We start from the raw sequence: 22169 nt of genomic DNA on the forward strand, positions 1-22169 counted from the left end.
AGATAAGCGCCACGAAAACGAAACTGAAACCTAACGCGGTTTCTTTGTCGACTGTGAGTCGACTTCTAGCGGTCTCGCCAGGCAAGTTTTGGATCCTGTTTCGCACGATGTTTTCTCTTTTGCGTCATGGCGGCCAACGTGTCGGACCAAGTTGAAGCGATGAGTTTAGGCGACCATGAAAAGGCACGAACAAACTAAACAGTGACTCTATTCCTCTCGCACTTTGTTGGACAATGCGATTGCCTTTGTGTTTCCGCCTAGCGAAGCGCTATGGTTATCCTGCCTTGGTTCGTACGAAAAGCAGGGTCTGTGATGTTCCCTATCGTCACACGGCTAGTTAAAATAGTAGTTAATTCATTCAGGCGGCAATGTGCCCGCGGTAGTTCTTAACAGCGTGAACGTAGCAGACTTTCTTACAAGATCTTAAGGCTCCTCCTAGTAGTTTTACTTGGTTGCAACACGAAACTCTTTACTGCGTTGACGCAATCTTGTACCGGTATTGAAGTGCGCCGGCATTCGTACGCTATTGATCGTTTACTTTGCTCTTGTTTTTGCAGGTGGCTGCAAAAGCAGATTCGAAGGCTCCAGTCACAGAGGTAAAATGTTCAGTTATCTTCTATCAATGCGATCACGGCTATGACATACGTACCTGGTTATTAGGTCTTCAGCAAAAAAAAAAAAAACGACTAAAACATGCACCCTTTGGCAGAAACGTCATTGTTGGGGCTGAGGCGCACTTTTTTAGGCCTTTATATATTTGACGATTGCTCCTGAATGTTATTCATCTACAGGCATTTGTGTCTAGCTGGTATTTAAGCTGTGTAAAAAAATTACATAGGCAAATATTAATTTTTTCTCGAGGCGTTGCTTCAGCATTGCTAGCTTGTGCAAAGGTGCCAATCGCAAAATGAGAAATAGCTGTCGAAATTGCTCTGTGAGAGGACATGGGATATGGCAGGTAGGACATGTTTGTGGATGTTGCATAGTGTGCAAAAAAGAAAATAAAAAAAAACCATACCTTCAGCGAAAGGGCTGACATATGTCTTTTCCGTCTTTATGGCATTGACACCCAGTTGAGAGCGTTGTCTTTTAACCAGCGATCGGAGTGGGCTTTTGCCCAAACCTTGTTTACATAAATCGTGGTTAGTTTGCATGAAGTTGAGCTTTCTGATAAAGCTTCACTCTCCATATACCTTGTACTGTTGCTTATAGTGTTACTTCACATCGTGACAGCTGAAGCCATGGCCAGCGTTCATTGAGGAACGCATCCGTCTGTGGGATGAACTGAAAGCACGTTATGAACAAGAGCTAGCAGCTAAGACCAGTGTCCCCATCACAGTAACACTGCCCGATGGAAAGCAAGTGCCTGCGGAGTCGTGGAAGACTACCCCATACCAGGTCGCTGCTGGCATCAGGTAGGATGGAAGATAGCTAAACGACAGGGCAGTACTCCATTTCTATAGATGTCTTGCCCACCTCAGCTATCTGTTTGCTGTGTGTTAAAGCACGCCAGTTTGTTAATAAATATCAATTTGTTAGAGAAAAACAGAAAGATCTCTCTGGCACCACAAAAATACGTGAAAATCAGCCTTGCCTTACTGTCAGTGAAACATCCAAGCACTTTCTGTCGTTGTGGTGTCATAACTCGAAGTGTTTTCCTTCTGTCCGGTTTCTTACTCGCAAGTGTATGAGGATACTCCAACCTTTTTTTTTTTTTTTTTCCAATAAGGTACGTGATCGGGCTAGTTGATGTAGTTCCATTTTGTTTAACAGCACCATATAAGCAAGACAAAGGACAACGAAAAAGGCAAACACAGAGAAATGTTGACTTCCATCTGGTATATGAGAGCACATGCATGACCTCACACGGCCGTTGCAACTGCATTTGCTTAAAGGAGCACTGACATCAAATTTACGCATGTCAAGATTTTTGCATCCACGAGTAGTTATCTACCCCCTAGTAGCGATTCGCGACCGAAAGTGCAACTGAGGGACGAATAGCTATCTGTTTTATTGATTTATATCACCGGTATCTAGCACTATTCAAAATGGCCTGCAAGCCCGCCATTTTTTTAGCGCTGGCAGCGCTCCCTCGCGGTCAACTCCAGACCGCGCCCCAGTTTACCACTTGTCCACAGAAAGGAGTGATGTGAGGATCAGCTGCTCAGCTAACATTTCATCTGCCAGGCGCGCACGTTCAGTCAAGCCTTGTCACCAGCGTCGCCGTCGTTGCCGTCAAAAGTATCGACTTGTGTTGAAGACGACATTCTAGAACTTATAATCACCACGATATGCGACGTCGCGAATCATTTTCGCTTCGACCCTTTGCAAAACAGCGATTCAGAAATGGACGCCGTTCCAAGCAGCAACGAGGAGGTGCCCGCGGACGCACGCTTGGGCCTTACTCGCTGGTGTGTCTCAATTAGCTATATCAGAGAATTTTAGCGTGCACGCCATTCCGGTATACGCAAATGGGTCTATGGAATATCGGCATAGCGAATGCACACCAGCGGAGAAATAGAATACGATAGGTTTCTACAATAACAATTCTGCGCCTGCCAGGTTCTTTGCGCCGCCAGACGGCCCCATCTATCCGGCCTCTCACGGTTACGGCTGCAGTAACCCGGTATTACGCTAGCGCAAGGAAGTCCACGGACGGAACTAACATTCACTATTAACGCTACATGCGTGTTGCTTGTTAGCGATGTTAAAAATTTATCTATAGGCTACTCCACTTTGATAGCTTGTGGTCGTGTTGGCGTGTACCGTACGTGTAATGAAATGCCACGCACTTTCCGCTTTTTCCGCGCCTCGACGAGCAGGTCCGCACTACGCAGCGGTTCCCCGACATGCTGGCACGTAGTCACTCCGATTGATCGCACTCGCGCTGTGGAGCACACGACAAATTAGTCGATGTCGCAAGCACGGATCGGGACAGCAAGGAAAGCCACTGGCTGGGAGTGAGAGCGTCGCCGTCGGCGCCACAATAAATACACTCAGCTCGGCGACGTCCCTGTTACTAACGTATCGTCACTCAGGATGGTATTTGCGGAATGTATCACACCTTACACGTAGTACTAGTGTCGATGTTGCAGCGTGATCAATCTTCCGTTGAGCTTTTGTACGCTGTTTGCCCTCGAAATAAAATTACTTCCACGCGACGGACGTCATTCATATTTGTCCAAGAAGACCTATGCATACCGAGCAATCGAATGAATGGCACATCTCGACTTTAAAATTAGATGTCATTGCTCCTTTAATGCAATAGCACAACAACACACAAGACCAAATTGTGGGTGTATCTCCTCCTGTGCATTCCCTCAAAAATATAGCTCTTGCGACGCAGCTTTGAAAGGCTTGTTAACTGCTTTTTTATTTCCTGTTGCCACGGCTTCTATTATCAGGCTGGTCTGGTCGTTTGGGTGCCTAGCTATTACTGTGGTGGGGTTAGGGGGTGGAGGGGGGCTGAGTGGTGCAACTGCATTCGGAACAGTGTAGCACCAGAAGACTACCCCTGCCCTTTTTTAACTTCCGGTGGTCCTCTTGAAGGTGCATAGTGAAACTTCCAGCTTGCTGCATGTACACTTGGCTTAGGAGAAGGGGAGATTATACCCTTCATTTCTAGTGCATCTAACGGATGGGTTCCTACACTTAGAGGAGTACTGACTTAATATTTTGAAGGCAAGATAACTTGTTAGATAGATCCGTGGGGACACACAGGCATATCAACGGCAAATATAGTCTGGAACATATTTAAAATTTTCAAGTGTATGTGGCTTCTTATGAGTGTGAAACTTAGCACGTCATGACATTGACATGAACTTGGTTTTAATGTAAACAACCTACATCACGAGTTTTCATTGGCTCCCGCGCTCCTTGTGTGTACTTTCTGCCGCAGTTGTCAACACGTTGCTCACGTGCAGGTGCTGCCGCATGCAGTATGCACCACTGTTTTGTGTTGTCACATAGCCAGCTATGTTTGCAGAAAAACCAACCTGGTCTTGCCTCTCTCGGCGCTTCCTAAAACTTTAAGTACTTAAAACATGTCTCCAAATTGCGATTCATCGCACACTCAAGCAAACAACATTTCCAGCCATGATAGCTTGATCTCTACTTATCATAACGAAAAAAAACTAGGTACGAAACTTTTGTATCAGTACTGCTTTAACGTTACAGTAACGTGTTTTCTTTATATGTGTTTTTTTGAAAAACAAATGTCAGCTGGAAGTCAGCAATTAGCGTTTTGTTCGCTGTCCTTTGTTGTGTGTTGCGCTGCTAAACAAAAAAGCGTTTTTCTATCAGCAATTCTGAAGAAAACCTCTTGTGCTTCTTCAGTTTTTATTTTTTCCTTTATTCGTTCTCAATACTAGCTCCATATATGTCTCCTGTGCCACAGTATGCCCCTCAATGACTTTCTTGCGACATGCAAGGCACTGTTTTTCTGCTGCTGTCTAAGTCATTAATTATTTCTGAGGTTATGTATACATATGCATTTTTGTGTTTGTTGTGTCAAAACATAACACACACTTTTCTGAATTTTCAACCCAAAGGATAATCATTTAAAAGAAAGGGGTATGTTTTAGCAAGCTGGCTTGGGGGCAGCACTTAGTTGCGTGCTGTGTGCCCACACATTTCGAAATTCAGGTGGCTTTTCTTCTCGTCTTATTCCATGTCTGAAAATTTTTTGAGTAACTGGGATAATATAAAGATTTGGGTTACTTTTGAAGATGCTGATGTTCACTCTGTGTTACCATTGATTTTTGTACTGCTGTAGTGCATTACACCCACTGTATACAAGCCTCCTGCAAAGAAATTTCAGTTATAGGGTAATAGGGAAAACATGTTACTTAGTAGCCTTTCTTTAAAAGTCAGTCATTACTTAACCAAGATCACATAGCATTCCTGTGACTTACTTTGAATATGTTTAGTGATGATATACATTAGACATGAACAGTCGCTGATGCCTTCATGCATTCCATTTTGTTTTTGCATAGCACTGGACAGTATATTCTCACTGGGCAGAGCTCTATGTATTACACCCATGATATGATTTGATAAAAAATAGCAAGGGATAATCATTAATGTTTATAGATATCTCATTTGCAGTGTATTTCATCATTTGCTTGTCCTGATAGGGTATGCCATCATATGTGTCATCCTAGTGAGGCATGCAAATTATTAGTTTTACAAAGAGGTGCCATTCATTATTTTTTCTTTCTGACTTTTGAACTGCAGCAAGGGACTCGCTGACAATGTAGTCATTGCGAAGGTAAACAAGGTTCTTTGGGATCTAGATCGTCCCCTTGAAGAGGACTGCACTTTGGAGCTGTTAAAGTTTGATGACAAAGAGGGTGAGTGAACCCTAACATTACAAATAATACAATTGCATAAAATTGCATGTGCACTCGTCATGATGTAGTAGGCAGCCAGAACATGTACACATAAAAATGTTTTGTGGGACCGCTGCTTTAAAATGATGTATAGAGTATGTTCAGAAGCACCTATTGTCTCTTTGCTGCAAATGTTTGGGCAGGTGAACAGGTGTTCTGGCACTCCAGTGCACACATTCTCGGTGAAGCATTGGAAAGGCTCTACGGAGGCTGCCTCTGTTATGGACCGCCCATCGAGGGAGGCTTCTACTATGACATGCACCTGGACGAAGGGGGTGTGTCGGCTGTTGACCACCCTTCGATCGAGACGCTCATGCGCAACATTGTCAAGGAGCGTCAGCCCTTCGAGCGGCTGGAGCTGGCCAAGGAGGATCTGCTGCGCATGTTTGAGGTCAGGCAGCACCACAGTGTTGTGCTTCTTATGTCCGTGCATGTGCCTCTAGATACCATGGTGCTCTTTCTTCACTGACTGCCCAGCAAGTCACTGCTGACTACCAAAGCAACACAATTCTGGCATGAGAGGTTGTCTTTCTATTTATAGCCTTCATAATTTTTTAAGCTTATTATACATAGCTTGATTTGGTGTCGTTACCCATCATTAGGCACATAAATGTTATCAACTCTTTGTCAACCCTTGATAGGGCTGGTGACAAACTATCTATGAGCATTACTTAAACATTTTTTGCTGTATAATGACATTCCTTGAAGTTTGTTTGTGCTTTAGTCATCTGTAATATTCGTTGCTAATGTTCTACCATAGCCTGAAAATGAATGGTTTTTGATGTTCAGGCTCTTTTTCCTTTAATTGAAAGGCTATCTTGTAAGGAAATTGATCATGTGAAATGTCATTACTGTAGCCTAGCTTTTGTCATGGAGAAGGTGCTTATGAAAATGAGGTGGAGACTACTCATACATGCCTTTATAGTCATTTGTAATCATTCAAGGTGTTCAAAGGTTGCTTTAAGGTTTTGCCCAAGCAGAAGCAGTTCTAGTAGCATTCTTAAGCAAAGAATTTTATGCCACCAATAAGTCCCTGTTGTATGACTTCAAAGAATACAGTAAAAGCTCGTTAATTCAGATTTCACGGGACCGGAAAAACTGGCCGAATTAACCGAATGCCTAATTATCAAAAGTGTCAAGAAAACAATAAATAAGTGTCTGTCCCATCAATGCACTTTCATTTCCTTGAGGAATATGTAAATACAGTAATTATTTTGCATAAGAGCAGTGCAAAAGCCACAATTTTTGTAATTTGAGACTTACGACATGAACGCGGCTCAGGACCCCCGCGTCTTAATCCAAAATGTGCTTTGAACCCATACCTTATCACAGAACAACAACGCGGTTGTGGGTGGCGACCACGCCTTTCTGAAAGCCCGTGGCCGCTGCGGCTGTCCACGAATGCCATTTTCGTTCCTTTGCCTCGCACATTTGCGACGTTTCGTGCTCAGCGTGCTCCGAGGATCGTCCGATTAACCGGGTGGCGGCCAAATATGACCAAATTAACGAGCGTTTGATGCCGTTAAACAATGTGTACGCTGCCGGGACCAGTGAACACATCCGAAGTATCCGATCTTCCAAATTAACGAATGTCAAATTAACGAGCTTTTACTGTATTTACAAGTGATTACTTTTGCAGTGCCCTGATAAGGGTTAAGTACAGAAATGTTGTGAGTGTATGGCACTGTTTTATAAATCTGTTTCTGTTGGCATGCAGTACAACCCATTCAAGGTGCGCATCCTGAAGGAGAAGGTGCAGACGCCCACCACAACTGTGTACAGGTGTGGCCCCCTGATTGATCTCTGCAGAGGACCTCATGTGCGCCACACAGGCAAAGTCAAGGCACTTCAGGTCACAAAGGTGAAAGCCCAGAATTGTCATTTTAAATTACATTCATTTTGCTGGAAATAGCCTAAACTGTCGGTGTTATGTGGGCACATGCATGTTTGTGTGTGTGAAGTAAAGTTTCCCTGTAATACACATTCAGAAGTAATGGTGGTTTGTATGTATATATCTCCACCTTGCATAAATTTAGGTAGTGTCACCAGCTGCGAGATACAGTGTAAACCGCTTATAACATAAGTCACGGGAGTTGTAAAAATCCGCGATATAAGTGGTGCCACGTTATAACCAAAGCATCCTTTTTTCGGCCTTTGCCTATGCCAAAAGGGCAACCCACCTTTCAAAGGCAATTTATTACACTTTGCACTCGCAGACACATTCAACACAATCACAACACAGCACGGAAACAAAGTTCTCAAGTCCGGGATCATCAGCTCGTTTGATGGTCAAGACGTGAGAAAAGCCACAGTACAAACGGTGGAGGCTCGTTTGACGGTTAAGACGTGAAAATAGCCACAGAACGGCCACAGAACGAACAGAGGCCCCGCTCTGTCGATAGAACGGATACAAAACGGTCTCCGGACGACTTGGATTAGATCGAAATTTGATTCTCGGGCCCCAGCACTTATGTTTCGATCCAGTCTAAGTCGTTTGGAGACCGTTTTGTATCTGTTCTATTGACAGAGCGGGGCCTCCGTTCGTTCTATGGCCATTCTGTGGCTATTCTCACGTCTTGACCGTCAAACGAACCTCCACCAATCGCGTGCGGCTCGATAGAACGGATAGCCTCCGTTCTTTGACAGAACGCTTACGAAATAGCTCCCCACTCCATGTGCGCACTCCCGCTCCCTCTCCCAACGTGCCGGCGCGCCGGAAGCCGTGCTCCGTTCGCCGATTTTATGATCGTCCGCCTAAAAAGTCCGCGCTATAACCGGTATTCTTCTTTGCGCGCCTACGCAATAAACGGTTGGCCTATACATTGAATTCTATGGGTGACATATTGGTGGTCAAAAAAAACCCACGTTATAACCGGTCCCGCGCTAAAAGCGGTTACGTTATAAGTGGTCTGCACTGTATTTTGTTCAGAATGTGCCGTGAAATGGTACATTGAAGTTCTAGTAAATAGTTTTTTTAAAGTATCCTTGACTCGCTGTGAGAAAAAAACTGCTAGGATGACAATGCAAAATGTGGTGCATTTTGGGGGAGCATGTCTGTTGATTTATTAATCCCCGAAATCTGCCAAATTTTTCTCATGTCAGTCTCATGGTATCAAGGCTTTTGCTTAGCATATATAACTCACCTATGATCCAGCTTTATTTCACCAAATGCAACGTATACTGTAAAGCAATAATTTTAAGTAACTAAACTTTGTTAATTATCAAAACAAGCATTGTCACTTGTTTTGTTATTAACAATTGCAACTTTAATTAATGCAAATGCTCAGTTTTCATCTGTCGCAGGTAGAGGTGTGCAAGTAATCTATCGATTAATTAAAACAACTGATCAAATGAATTGACTCTATTAGTCATATTTAATCCAATCTTCAAATCAGCTAGTGGCCATTCATAAGACTTAATTAAAAATATTTTTCAGATATTTCATATTGTCAGCAGTGTGCAATAATTGTAAAGCTGGAGCAAAAGTATTACATACTGTTGATGTATCAAAGAACATTTTTTTCTGTACGCTACCATTAACATCGTAACTGGCACCTCATAAGCATAGCCGAATTGTTACATCATTCATACATCCTGGTGACTCTTCAAATGTTAGATCTTGCTTGTCGTGCGCAGTATGATTTCTATAATGTCTGCCACGTTAGTGTGACTTTGTGGTTGCATGTAGTGAAAGAAGATGCTCTCTTATTTTGCCCAGAATTCTTCAGCGTACTGGGAAGGCAAGGCAGACGCGGAATGCCTACAGCGAGTGTATGGCATTTCGTTTCCCGACACCAAGCAGCTCAAGGAGTGGCAGCGTTTCCAGGAGGAGGCTGCCAAGCGGGACCATCGCAAGATTGGCCGGGTTCGTGGACGTTTCAGAAAGCCCGATTGGGTCTACATTGATGTTTTTCTGTGGTGCTTGGTGGCCTTAATTGTGTGCCCATTGTTTTCCCACGTAGGAACAAGAGCTCTTCTTTTTCCATGAGCTAAGCCCTGGTAGTTGCTTCTTCTTGCCCAATGGCGCACACATCTACAATACCCTCGTTGATCTGATCAAGGTAAGTCCAGTGCCTTCCTGTAAATCTTGAATATGTGCGTGTAAATTTATCTACAAAAGCATTGCCGCAGTTTATCACTCTGCACCAGCCTAAATGGCCGCTTATGATGAACTGGACAATGAATGCTTTGACAATTAAATACATTTCAACTTCTGCCTTGCAGTGCGAGTACCGAAAGCGAGGATTTCAAGAAGTTGTCAGTCCAAATATCTATAACAGCAAGCTCTGGCAGACGTCTGGACACTGGCAGCACTATCAGGTAATGTTGTTGCACTGCTGGTGCCTGTGACGCTTGTCTCTCGTGTGCCTCTTGTTAATTATGGTGTCATATTTTTGTTTAGGACAACATGTTCTCTTTTGACGTTGAGAAGGAGAAATTTGCCCTGAAACCAATGAACTGCCCAGGACACTGGTAAGAATCCTTGCTTTCCATTTTTATGTAATTGTAGTTTTAAAAAAGTTTACTTCTATGTTATCGTAATGAAAGAATTAGAACTGTGCAAGCTTCTTTTATCAAATGACGGAATAGGGCCAGTTAGTTAGCAGATGTTAATAATGGTGTGATAGGGCAGGCTCTGATGTTGTTATACAGGAGTTGGGAGCACAGGATGTCGTGGCGTTCTTTCGAGGCCATGAAATGACTGATAATTTTTGGCGTCCATCAAAGACTGTAGGTCAGGGTGTGAACATTTACAAGGAAATCGGGCTTGTGCGAATAGTAAATTTTAGGTTCGAAGCAAATAGTGATTTTAGTCGAATAATTTCAAATCGAATTCAAATAGTATATATCACATATTGTAAAGAAAAATGAGTATATTTGTCATGACCCAACCAACCTGCAAAATGTCTTTTCTGTAAATGTCATCCTTACTGGTTCAAAGGAAGTGGAAGCAACTTTGAATAGTAGCAGGATTTGGCTTTTGGTAGAATGCAAGTGATAACCTGTAAAATATGTTACGTTTTAAAATTTACTATACTTGGAACATATAAGCCGGTATAACAAGCTTTTAAACTAAAAAAATGATGAATCAATGTAATATGTTCTTTTAACCTTAAAGTGGGGCTTCACGGCAGTGCGGATTTTCCCTGGCAAGGTGTATTCACGGTATAGCATCGGTCCACTGCAGTGAAACCACCTTTACAGGGGGGGGGGTTACACGCGGACTAATGCATGCCTATTCGTTCATTTCGAATACTTCGAAATCTTCAAGAATCTAAATTCGATCGAAGCGAATTCGAATACTGTATTATTCGTCCGAATATTCGAAGTGCTCGAATATTTGCACAAGCCTGAAGGAAATGTGTGAGGCTTTCCTACAAGTATTGGGCTCTGATCGTGTATAGTGTCAAAAATGTATGTTTGCAACCGGTACCTGCAGCTTGTAATGGTATGCGTCTTACGCGGTTGGATTATCCAAAAGTTTCGGTTATAAATATGGCACAGTCCACATACGCACGCCATCATTCTTACTGCTGTCCTACCTGACTTTGTTATTCTTAAATGGTGCTGAAAGCTCTTGCACATGCTCATGCTTCAAGCAATCTGCACAGCATAAAACACATCTCAATTCACTCTTTCCTTTCAAAAGAAAATGCGTGCAATTTGTATTGTATCACTAAATTGAATTGTTAAACTACAAGCACACAACAGAGTTCCCTCTGCTGCACATAAGTAATGTTCATTATCTGAAAATTTTCATGCTTGCAGAAATTTGTCCATTTTCACATTCTCACATGCATTGAAACATAACAGTGACTCTTCATTCTAGAATTTTTTTATCTCTCTTTCTTTTAGCCTTATGTTCGATGTACGTCCTCGTTCGTGGCGGGAGTTGCCACTGCGAATGGCCGACTTTGGTGTGCTGCATCGCAACGAACTTTCAGGTGCCCTGACAGGTCTCATAAGAGTGCGGCGTTTTCAACAAGACGATGCGCACATATTCTGTGCACCCCAGCAGGTGCGTTCCAGCGGCATCTGGCATCGCCATGTGATGTAGTCAAAACTGCTCCTCCCTCATTAATGCTGTTTGTTGTTCTGTCATAAGAAATGAGCAGAAAACAATGAAGCTAGTTTAAATTTTATGGGCAGATAAAAATAGGCATCAAGTTTGCCCCACTTATTCTAGGTACTTTCCCAGGGTACAAGTGTCATGTATGTCAAATGACATCCATATACAGTTGTTTTGTGAGCCTGAAAGAAACCAGATTTGAGAGTATGGATCAAGTTTGTGTAGGCTAAACTAACATCAAGTAAGGTGGGCGTCAGTACGTCCTTCTGTCTACCTCGATAATTCTGTCACTTTTGTTGCAAAATTCAGAAAACATTCAATTGATTATTTAATCGCAATGCACTTGCCAAGAAATGATGCTGTAGGTGAAACATCTAAGTACAGTTAAACCTGCCTATAACGAACCTCCATACAACCAATTTCTTCATATTACGAAGTTTTTCTATTCCCCGCCGTTACTCCATAGAAGCACATGTATTTGCAACCTCTATGTAACAGAGTGGCAGTGGGAGACACCCTTGATATAACGAATTTTTGCCACCAGCAACCTAGGGATTTTGCCCCGAATTTTGTCATTTTGGCACGAGCAGGAGCTGCATGCATCTTCTGCAACTGCCCTGCCGACGACGGAGCCCAAAGCGACGGCGACTGTGAGGCAAGAGCAAGCGTTCATTTTTTAGTGTACACGTACCTCACAGGAGTACGGCCACTAGCGTGGGTTTGGACTTAGCGAGCCACAGGGCCGCGTTTGCCGTCGCCTCTCGTGAACTAGCGCGCCGCTGCACACGTACGTTCGAGCGTAAAGGCGCCGAGCGCAACATGGGCAAGTACACAGTACTGCTCTCGAGATCCGCAACAGTTTATTGCCTGCGGCAACACCACAAAACGCAGTACAACGCCCGCTCCCATAGGCGGCGGGAGAAGCAAGACAGGCTTCACCACGCCATGGGCGAAAACACAACACAAAGGGTGCCGCTAGCACGTCTCCGCGGGCAAAGGGCTCACGGCGACACGCCGCTGAGGGAAAACGGGTCCCTCGCGACTATGCTGCGTACTCTTACGATCCGCAACCACAAGGCCCGATCGCTCGAGTGAGGGCAAACTCCGCTCGCGTTGGCTTCGATAAGTACGGTTTCGGCGCAGCATGACCACGCGCGAATGCACCGCACCGCTCTTCAGCCTAGCGTTCGGAAAAGGACAACGTAAGGTAAGCGCTCGCCGCTGGCGCAAGGCACCGTTAGCGAGTTCCGTCCGAGCGAGCCCAAAAGAGGAGCCGATGGACGGGAGAGAAAATACGTGCTTACCCTATGAGGTCCAGAGAGAGTCTCCCCCTTCTGCCGCGCGAAACGTCTCACGAGACGCGAAACTCGAGCGCAGCGCCCCCGTCGAGGTCCGACGCCGGGAGAGGGAGGTTAATGTCACTCCCCCGCTCGCCCAGCGCCGTAAGACGGCGGAGGAGGGGAGCGTCATATGATCGGACGTGGGGATGGCAGAAATAGGCGAAAACCCGCGCAATGGCGATGGGCAAGCCTCAATCCCCACAATTTGTGCGTGCGGGTGTGCATGAGGCGGGCAAGCGGGCCTAAAGTCCCTAGATTTTTCCCTGTTCTCTCTTAAGTACCGACAACCATTGAAGCGCCGCAGACAAATCTCAGGATTGCCATCTTTTGGGCTTGTTGGTATACTGAATTAGAAACCATCTTCAGCGCTAGCAGACAAGGACATTGTGGTGTCGTCTCTCCTTCGTCCTTGTCTGCTAGCGCTGAAGATGGTTTCTAAGACAAATCTCATTGGCTAGCGCTCCTTTTCGGTAGCCATGTTCTTCCTAACTCTTTTCAAGCATCGGTGAAACGAGTTCCCCGCTCACTAATGACGGGGGGTTGACGGGAGGAGGAAGGCGCGTCACGCTAGCATATTGTCCGCTGAAAGATGCGTGGCTAATGTACTTAGACGTACCTGGCTCTGTAAATCTTCCAAGTTAGGAAGGAAATGGCGGAAGACGCCGGCTGCGCATGAGAGAGGGCCGGGAAAGGAGGCAGTTGTCGGTACTTATGTAGAAGGAAAAAATCTATAGACTTTAGGCGGGCCTACACCCCTCAAGCCGGCGTTCTTGGCGCGGGTGCATGCGTGGGCATGCCCTTCTCCCCCTCCCTTCAAACCTCATCCAGCCGCTCGCGGGTGCCATCACGCTAACCGCGCCAGCTTTCTTACATAAAAAGAAATAATAAAATCTGCTTTTGTGTTGGCAGTGCAACTCTTCAGTTGCTGCAGTAGTCTCTGAACTGCACTTATGCAGCGTTGTATTGATGTCCTACGAACTGTATTGTATTGAGCAGCGTTGTATTGAATGTCCTACAAACATTCAGTATTGCCATCCCTCACGAACAAACAGTACAGTAAAATAATTCAGTTTTCTTTTCCTAATTTTCGTGCTGAAGCTGCATATAACGAAAACGTGTTTGTAACAAATTTTTTCAGGAATTTGTCAATTTCGTTATATCTAGGTTTAACTGTATATAAAAGGATTCAACAGAGGACAAGTGTAATAAATTAACATGCTGTAGTATTATTTAACAAATGCAGAACAATCATGTGCATCAAGATGAAAATTTGGCATTTCAATTGTACCAGTCATAAAGAATAATTAGGACATTTCTATTTGTTAATTGTGTTATGTTCGTGCAAGATTACTGCAAGAGATGTAATTACCCTCCTAGTGTGCATATTTGTTGTACGTACTTGGTATTTATAGTGTGCACCAAATGATCCACAAGCGTGTTTCATAATACACTTTTTCAGCAACATAAAACATGGCAGCAATATGCAATAACATTTTATTGTTTCTTTGTCATGCAGATTGTTACAGAGATGAAGGGGGCACTGGACTTCCTCAAGCACATTTACTCTATCTTTGGCTTCACTTTTGAGCTCAAGCTCTCCACAAGGCCAGAGAAGTACTTGGGAGACATCGAAGTGTGGAACGATGCTGAAAAGGCAGGTTTCTGGCATTGCTGTGAATGTATTTTGTTACTGCTCTGTGTGTAGCTAATTTGCTCATATTTACATGCCTTTTTTTTTCATCTTGTGTTACAGCAACTAGAGCAGTCCCTCGATGAGTTTGGTTATCCTTGGACGCTAAACCCTGGCGATGGAGCATTTTATGGTCCCAAGGTAGGCCACGCGATACAGAATTCCTTCTTCTGTACGAAATGTTAAGTTGCCGATTACATCTTTTTTTTTTCTGGAAGCTGCTTTATTCTGAGTCCTACCAAATTGGTGCTTTTTATTTCTCTGTAGATTGACATCACGATCATGGATGCTTTGCGACGGCAGCACCAGTGTGCCACCATCCAGCTTGATTTCCAGTTGCCCATCCGGTTTAACCTGAGCTACATTAGGTAGGACATCATCGAATTGCCTCCAGCTGTAATCTCTGCGTAGTGGCTAGCATTACATTGGCAACTTTTGTAGCCTTAGAGCTTCATTGCACTGCATGGTAAGCTCACATGGGCTTTAAGTAACAGTGGTTAGATGTTGACCACAGTTCACTGGTTTGATCTTTGAGCTTCTGTCGTTGGCATAACTGAGAAAATAAGGAGGGAGCGGGAAGGCTCAGACAAAGAAAGGTATAAAGTGTTTGTCATGAGTTTTCTTAGTGCACTACAGCAGCAGCACTAGGAACACGGTGTGATTCAGCGGTATTGTCTTTTCAGTGTCAGTTTAATTTATTAATATAAGCTCAACATACACAAATCAATTTCAGATATAGTATGTGGTCTAATGTCCCAAAGGCTAGCGACTGCAGCAGGGGAATTTTTGTGTGAAGCACTTTATAAGTTAATGCTTCATGGTGTTGCAGTGTCTGTTGAGTATAAGCTGGTTTTACATGCAGTTTATGTTAATGTGAATTGTCATTCAAACATATGAGCCACTGTTTTATGTGCATTAAGCTATGTCATACACAGGAAGTATACATATTTGTGTGTCAAACTCTGATGTAATGCATGAGGGCATTACATTGCTGTACTTTTTAACCATGCTGGCATGGCTGGGCTATCTGAATGATTGAAGATAAGCTAACTGGTGCTTTGTTGTTTGCCAACCCTGCAGTGAAAGTGGAGAGAAGATGCGCCCAGTCATCATTCATCGGGCCATCCTGGGCTCCGTAGAGCGCATGATCGCTATACTCACTGAGAACTTTGCTGGAAAATGGTGAGTTATCTTGTCTGTCAGTTGTTAGCCGTTAAAATGCCAGCATATTGGAGCATCATTAATTCTAATTCTAGGGGTGAACCAGAAATTTGTTGTAATAAAACTGAGTTCAAAGTAAAGAGAACCCGTTTTAGTATAGAATATACTGCACAGCCCAATGGCTAGTGCATTACCCCATGTTAGTGCATTCCTGGAAGGGTATTGCATGTACTGTTTTTGCACGGCATTGGGCTACCTTAAATTTGGATAGAGTGGACTTAACCCTTTGCGGTCCAAAACCTTTACCCACTTTCCGGCTCTAGCGGTCCGAAACTATTTCGCCAGTTTCTGGCGCCGCGAATAAAAACACAAGCTGTGGAAGAGAAACGCACAGGATATTTATTTTTGCTCCTGCATTCTGCAGGCAACTCTTTTAGTGATATTTGGGCAACGTATGATACCGCTCAAAGCATTCCCCTGTGTGCAGGCCAGGGTTATTACTGCAGGTTTCCACCGCCGCCGTCGTCGTCTTCGTCACTCACTTCTGTCGAATCACTGTCATCACTGTCTGATGGAGGCACGTAATTCTCTTCCTCACTAAAGTCATCCTCGCTTTCGCTAAAAGCACCGCCGTAAAACGCACGCGGTGAAAACGTGGCCATGCTTCTCAGCGAACCGCGCGCGCGAGTGGGTACGCTCTAGGCCCCGTGCTGATCATAGTGCTGCACCCTAGTGTCAAAAAAGTAAAACCTCAACAAACAAAGCTCACTTATTCCTCAAGAGATGGCCCTTCATGTATACAAAAAATGCGCGCGACTCGCGGTGAGAAAACAGCAAAATTTAAACCACGAACACCCTTGTCGGGCAGGGCCCGACAGCGGACCGCTACGGCCGTGTTGCGTTGTCGGGCGCTGCCCGACAACGGACCGCAAAGGGTTAAGACATAATGAACATTTCTCATTAAGTTGTTGTCTTTTGTAACAGCGTTAACTGTATTCAGTGGTCTCATACCTTCAGTGAGCAAAAGCTCGTTGCCCATTTAGAATGTTCATTTACTTCAGTACAACAAAGATGCATAATGTCACAGTTTCAGCCTGACAAACATGTCTGAAAGGTGGTACTTCACTATATAACAATTGCAGTGGTGATGTTGCTCTGCATTGTGAATACAGTCGAACCCACTTATAACGATCCCACGTATAACGATCTATCGGTTATAACGACCATATTTGGGTGCACTTATGATTTTCCAATGCTAAACATTGAAGCTGCGTCCACATATAGGGAACATTATTCAAAGCCTCCTACTTTTACAACGAACACTTCAGACACGGTCGCGGTAAAAATATGGCGCATACGAAGCGAAAAAAAGTTAAAACAGGCCTTCTAAAGCGTGAGAGGGGCGCGCGTGCCCCGCTCCACTTTACTCGCGATATCCCTGATCGGCGAGCACCGCACGCAGATTTCGGACGCTGCGAGCGAGGTCGCTCACTTTCGAGCCTTTTATTCAGTGGCAGGATGGCAGTGAGGGGAAAAAAAAAAAGGAGGCAGCATGAAGCCTTGCGGTCAGCTTTCGCACGGTAACCTTTCCTGACGCCGTTCTCTGCAGCTACGACCGCCTACGATGAACCAAACAATGCCTTGGAACGCAAGAAGGCATAAATGCAAGATGTGATAACCGCGATAGCTTTCATCGCATAAAGGTTCACGGCGTCCCTAAACTCGTCGACGCCACAATGTGCCGCAAAAGGTCGTGCGTCTTTTCGATAACGGCAGAGACCGGTCGATCGATCGGTGATAACGATTTCCGCGTGATTGCGGTGATGCCTTCGCGGATAAGCACCAGAAAAGAGCGAAGGCGAGGTGGCGGCCGTCGGTGAACGTGCAGTTATGACTTACAGCCGACAACCTTATATCACAGTCATCTCTAGATATCTGCTCGGCTGCGAGTGTGGCGTAGTACGCCGTACACTGCACGGATTGACGGCGGTACGAGCGCGCCATGCTGCCGTTCGCAAGTTCGCCGCCGCCGTGTCGTGCGAAACCGCTTTAAAGTGCGCCTCGCTTTGTAGAAACGAAAGTAGCTAGCTGTTGAGCGGCGCGGGCACCGAGAAACGTCGATGCACTGACAGCGAGCGTATACTGCGTGTTTGACTAGGTGAGAACTCAAGTGCGCCGCGCATCGTCGTGCAGGGCCGCGAGAGCATCGCGGAGACGTAGAATGCGCGTTGCTTGCAAAATGCTTGTTTTCGCCGTGTTGAACGAACAGGCTACTCGCCGCACCCGTGCACGGTCCGGAGTGAAGCAGGCACGAAGAACTTACAAGCGCGCGCATATGGCATACAGCAAGCGGCCCGGCAGTGACTCCGCGAGCCGAGTAGGGGACGCGCTGCACGCAACTAGCCAGGGATGATCGGCTCCACGTGGCAGTACCGCGCTTCGGTGAAACGGTGTCAAGTGACAGCAAAGGCGGGTAATTCACTCGTGAGCACGTAGCGGGCGTCGCTTCACGACGCGAAAAGGCTTAGCTTGTCACCGGAGGGGTTGAGTGCGCTTTAATAAACGTGCACAGAAAAAAAAAATGGCTTGGCCACTAAACGCACGTTTTTAAAGGCAAGTCCATATACAACGAACTACTGATATAGCGACCACTTTTCGCGACACTTTCGAGTTCGTTATAAGCGGGTTTGACTGTAGTGGTCGGGACATCCAAAGCACGTTTTACCGACTACTGATAACGTACTACAGTAAAAGCTCGTTAATTCGGATTTCTAGGGACAGGGAAAAATGTCCGAATTAACCGAATGTCCAAATTATCAAATGGTCGAAATAAACACAATAAATGCAAGAGTTTTTTCAACATACCTTTACTTTACAAATTAATCGCGGATGCGTGTCTGTTTTCGAGCAGAAATTCGCGCGGACACAATTTTTCTGAGCCCTTCAAGGTGCTCAGCAACTCGCATGCTGTCTGCAGTGCCAAAATAAAATTTTTCAAGGACGACGAGGGCCTCCGCGGCTTCCTTCACAGTACGAGGGGGCCTGTGTGGCTCATGGTGTGGCTGCTCCTCTTCAGGCTCTTCGTTCTCGGATTCGTTGCCATGCATCACTTCCTTGATGATTTGCTCATCAGTGAGAGAGCCGGCAGTGGCAACGCCATCATCAGTGCCAATATAATCGTAGAGTGTCACTGCATCAGGCATGACACTTCCGAAATCCTTCCTGTCATCGGCACCGTCGTCCGGCGACACTTCGGCCACTGCGGCATCTCTGGAGTCAAGTGCAACAAAGCCACTGTGCCTGAAACAGTTGGCAATGGCGTGCGCAGGCGTGTTTTACCACACATACGCAAGAATGCTAACTGCGCTCAGGAGACTCACGTTGTATTTGCCGACGTCATGGCACAGGAGCAACTTCTTGTCAGGAGAGCCCATTTTTCAGGGCACGCAAAATTTCTACTTTGGTGGTGAAGTCCTTGGCCTCGTACTTGGGCCGCTTCGCCGGCGTTGCCATCGGCAGAGAGTGCGTTCAGACGAGAAGTCAGCGCAAGAGCACCAGCAACGATCAAGCTAAAGGAGCCGTACTGAATCGTTCGTCGATAAAACGGCGCTCAAAGATGCAGCACACCAACGGGAACAAAGCAACTACATGGCACCGCCAAACCCACACGCGAAGAAAAGGCGTTCAAACAGTCTCAAGTCAAGCCAAGTCGATAATTGATGTCCATGGCGATGCTGCGTTTGAGCTTCACTTTTGTTCCGAATTGTCGTTTTTTCGTTTTCGAGCCTTGCCAGCGGCCCGAAAGTCGCCGAATTATCCGATTTGTGGTCAAATCTGTCCGAAATAACGAGCGCCCAGTCTCATAGAGTGATGCATATATTTACAGGGACCATATGACGTGTCCGAATTAACGAGAGTCGACTTAACGAGCTTTTACTGTACAACTAAAGAAGCGTGATAGATTGGGTTAGTTGGTATTCTGTTTGGAGCGAATTTTGCTGCAAGGGTGTATGGCATGAAGCAGTAAAACATGGTGCCAAGGACGAAAGGCCAGAAGGGGCTTCAGTGGAAAGAGAAGTGTTTGAAATTGAAATGATAATTTATACATCTATTGGGGTTTGTAAGATAAGGAAAAGCATCACACCTCCTGAGAAGCATGCCCGTTAGCACTAGTACATGTGCCTTTTTCTCAATTAACAGAATTGCAGCTGACAATGTAAATAAGAGGTTGCAAATTGTGTTCTGATCTTTACTTATGTAGCTTGTATTAAGAGTGTAGTAAAGTTGTTAAAAATTTGTATGGATAAGTTCATCAAATAACTTGCATTTGCAGTTATGCGTATTCTAGAGGCCTCTAGCTACAGCACATGTGTCTGATAAAGGCGTTAACCATGCAACTAAACATACTCCGCTTTGGTAACGAAGCAGATGGCAATGAGAAAATGTAAATAAAAGCAAATGCAGCAACTTAAATTATTGGATTTTTAAATGACGAATTTTTATAACTGCACCTTTGGATAAGTGTGAGCAAAGCTGTGCATTCAAGCAAAATGCATTTCTTGCAATTACGGCTGCTAGTGGCCTTTGAAACTTGCAGCTTCTGTGTGCTTCTTTTCTGTGGTTTTGGCCTATGGTTCTAAAATTCTCTTATATAGCATAAGTTGAGTAATTGAGACACTTCTTTTAGAAAATGACAATGGGCAGAGCTGATGTGAAAGAAACAACTATGTCAAAAACATCTTGTACGTATATGTGTTGTAAAATGCAGCTCTTGGTGTTGCATCATTTAGTATCATTCAAGTTCTACACTGGCACATTCTACTGTTATAAGCAACTATGCTGGAAGGAAATGAGCATGTGAAGGTTAGACATGTTTTGGTGTGCCAAATAATAGGTAGTCACTCTATTACAATTGCATTCATGCGATTGATGTGAAGCAAGCAACAGTAGGAGGAAGAAGAGAACTGTGTTCATACGAAATTTTACGCCCTGTGCACAGGCCTTTCTGGCTCTCACCACGCCAGGTCAACTTGGTGCCAGTAGGCTCGACTTACGACGACTACGCACTTAAAGTCAGAGACCAGCTGCGCGAGGCTGGTTTCCGTTGTGACGCTGACCTTGATCCTGGCTGTACACTCAACAAGAAGATACGCAATGCCCAACTTGATCAATACAACTTCATCCTAGGTAAGCTTTAGTTGTGCGGTTCATGGTCTCGGTGCTTGCATGTTGTGAGAATGAGAGAAAAGGGACATTAAATTGTTTCAGTGCCTACTTTTGCCACATTCAACTATTGCTTCACCCTTAACAGCAGGAATTACATTTCAAATGCCTTTTTTTCACTTTCTAGTTTAATTTTTTTTTCTACCTAAAGCAAACACTTGTCTGCAGAAAAGGATCTGTGCAGAAAATGAAAGTTTTGCAGTACATCTTAGGTAATCAGATATTCTGGCTTGTCTAAAAGTTGACCGGTAAACTCCATTCTAATGCTACTTCAGTTCTAGATAACTTTGACAGATTACACACGTTACATAATACTAGTGGGATAAGAATTGTGTACTGTATAGAGATATGTAGCTGTACCTTGTGTGAGAACAAAATTTAACAGAATGGTTCAATGAAGAACTTGATCCTGGCCTTTTCATTATATTAGAGCTCTACTGCATTAGTATCAGTTAAACTTCAAGGGCTTTTTAAACACGCAGTGGGATGTCATATTTCAGCTGCACTTGGATTGAAATTCTTCAAATTCATGCTTTCTTATTTACTTCTAGATATGCTTCTCTGATGTAGTACAATGTAGAAACTCTTGCAGAGATTGTCCCTACCCCGCCTTTTTTTCTTTGTACCTACCTTTGCCTTGTGCTCTTGGTTGACGCGAGCTAACTGGAAAGCTTTCACCTGTTGGAGCTTATGTAACGTACCTGTCATATTCACAGTTGTTGGTGAAAAAGAGAAGACATCTGGAACTGTGAATGTCCGCACACGTGATAACAAGGTGCACGGGGAATTCTCCTTGGACAACCTTGTGGAACGCCTGAACCGTCTCAAGAGGGAATTTCTCCCTGATGACAAGTTTTGAATAACTCTTATCAGTGGCATTAAATGCGTATTTTGCTGTGAACAAAGCAGCAGATCCTTGCAGACTTCTTGACTTTTCAAGCAATGACAGCCATTCATAAACCTAAAAGGTTGCAGACTAGCAGCAGTCTCAGAGCAGCATGCACTGTTCATTTGCAGAAACAAAGAAGTGGCATTTAAATCCTTTTATTGTGCAGTTCACATATTGTTGGAAAGAAAAAACTGGTGCCACAAAAAAACAAATTATGTCAGATAAAAGTACTGCTTTATGCATGCTACCACATGCTTTTAGCAAAAGCACCTGCTTAGTACTTATAAGGTTAGAGCTTTTATAAAGCCCCTTCACTGCACTGTAATAATACAGTGCACGAAAAGCAACTTCTGTTGTTCTGGTCGGCTCAAAACGAAAGGGCGAAGAAAAGCATAGACTACAGCGC

General features: G+C 44.6%; 1 protein-coding gene across 2 annotated transcripts; it reads left to right on the plus strand.

Moving 5' to 3' along the window:
- Nucleotides 1-79: 79 nt before the first annotated feature.
- Nucleotides 80-21800, plus strand: LOC119387040 (threonine--tRNA ligase 1, cytoplasmic). Of its 2 annotated transcripts, none has more exons than XM_037654342.2 (17): nt 80-183; nt 558-596; nt 1234-1415; nt 5236-5351; nt 5534-5781; nt 7108-7251; nt 9109-9255; nt 9353-9451; nt 9615-9710; nt 9793-9863; nt 11247-11409; nt 14317-14454; nt 14554-14631; nt 14758-14858; nt 15571-15672; nt 20651-20838; nt 21591-21800. In XM_037654342.2, exons 1-17 carry the CDS (start codon nt 127-129, stop codon nt 21731-21733), a joined length of 2112 nt encoding a protein of 703 aa, XP_037510270.1. In that variant the 5' UTR covers nt 80-126; the 3' UTR covers nt 21734-21800. The 2 variants fall into 2 exon arrangements, with proteins under 2 accessions (XP_037510270.1, XP_037510269.1); XM_037654341.2 differs by having other exon boundaries at nt 100-305.
- Nucleotides 21801-22169: the final 369 nt, after the last annotated feature.

This window comes from Rhipicephalus sanguineus, chromosome 3 (assembly GCF_013339695.2).
Source record: "Rhipicephalus sanguineus isolate Rsan-2018 chromosome 3, BIME_Rsan_1.4, whole genome shotgun sequence".
NCBI lineage: Eukaryota > Metazoa > Arthropoda > Arachnida > Ixodida > Ixodidae > Rhipicephalus > Rhipicephalus sanguineus.

Coding starts and splice junctions, on each gene's coding strand:
- LOC119387040 (XM_037654341.2), top strand. CDS start 234: ATGCGATTGCCTTTGTGTTTCCGCCTAGCGAAGCGCTATGGTTATCCT. Junction 9,864..11,246: donor ATGAACTGCCCAGGACACTG/GTAAGAATCCTT, acceptor TCTTTCTTTTAG/CCTTATGTTCGATGTACGTC. Junction 20,839..21,590: donor TCAATACAACTTCATCCTAG/GTAAGCTTTAGT, acceptor TCATATTCACAG/TTGTTGGTGAAAAAGAGAAG.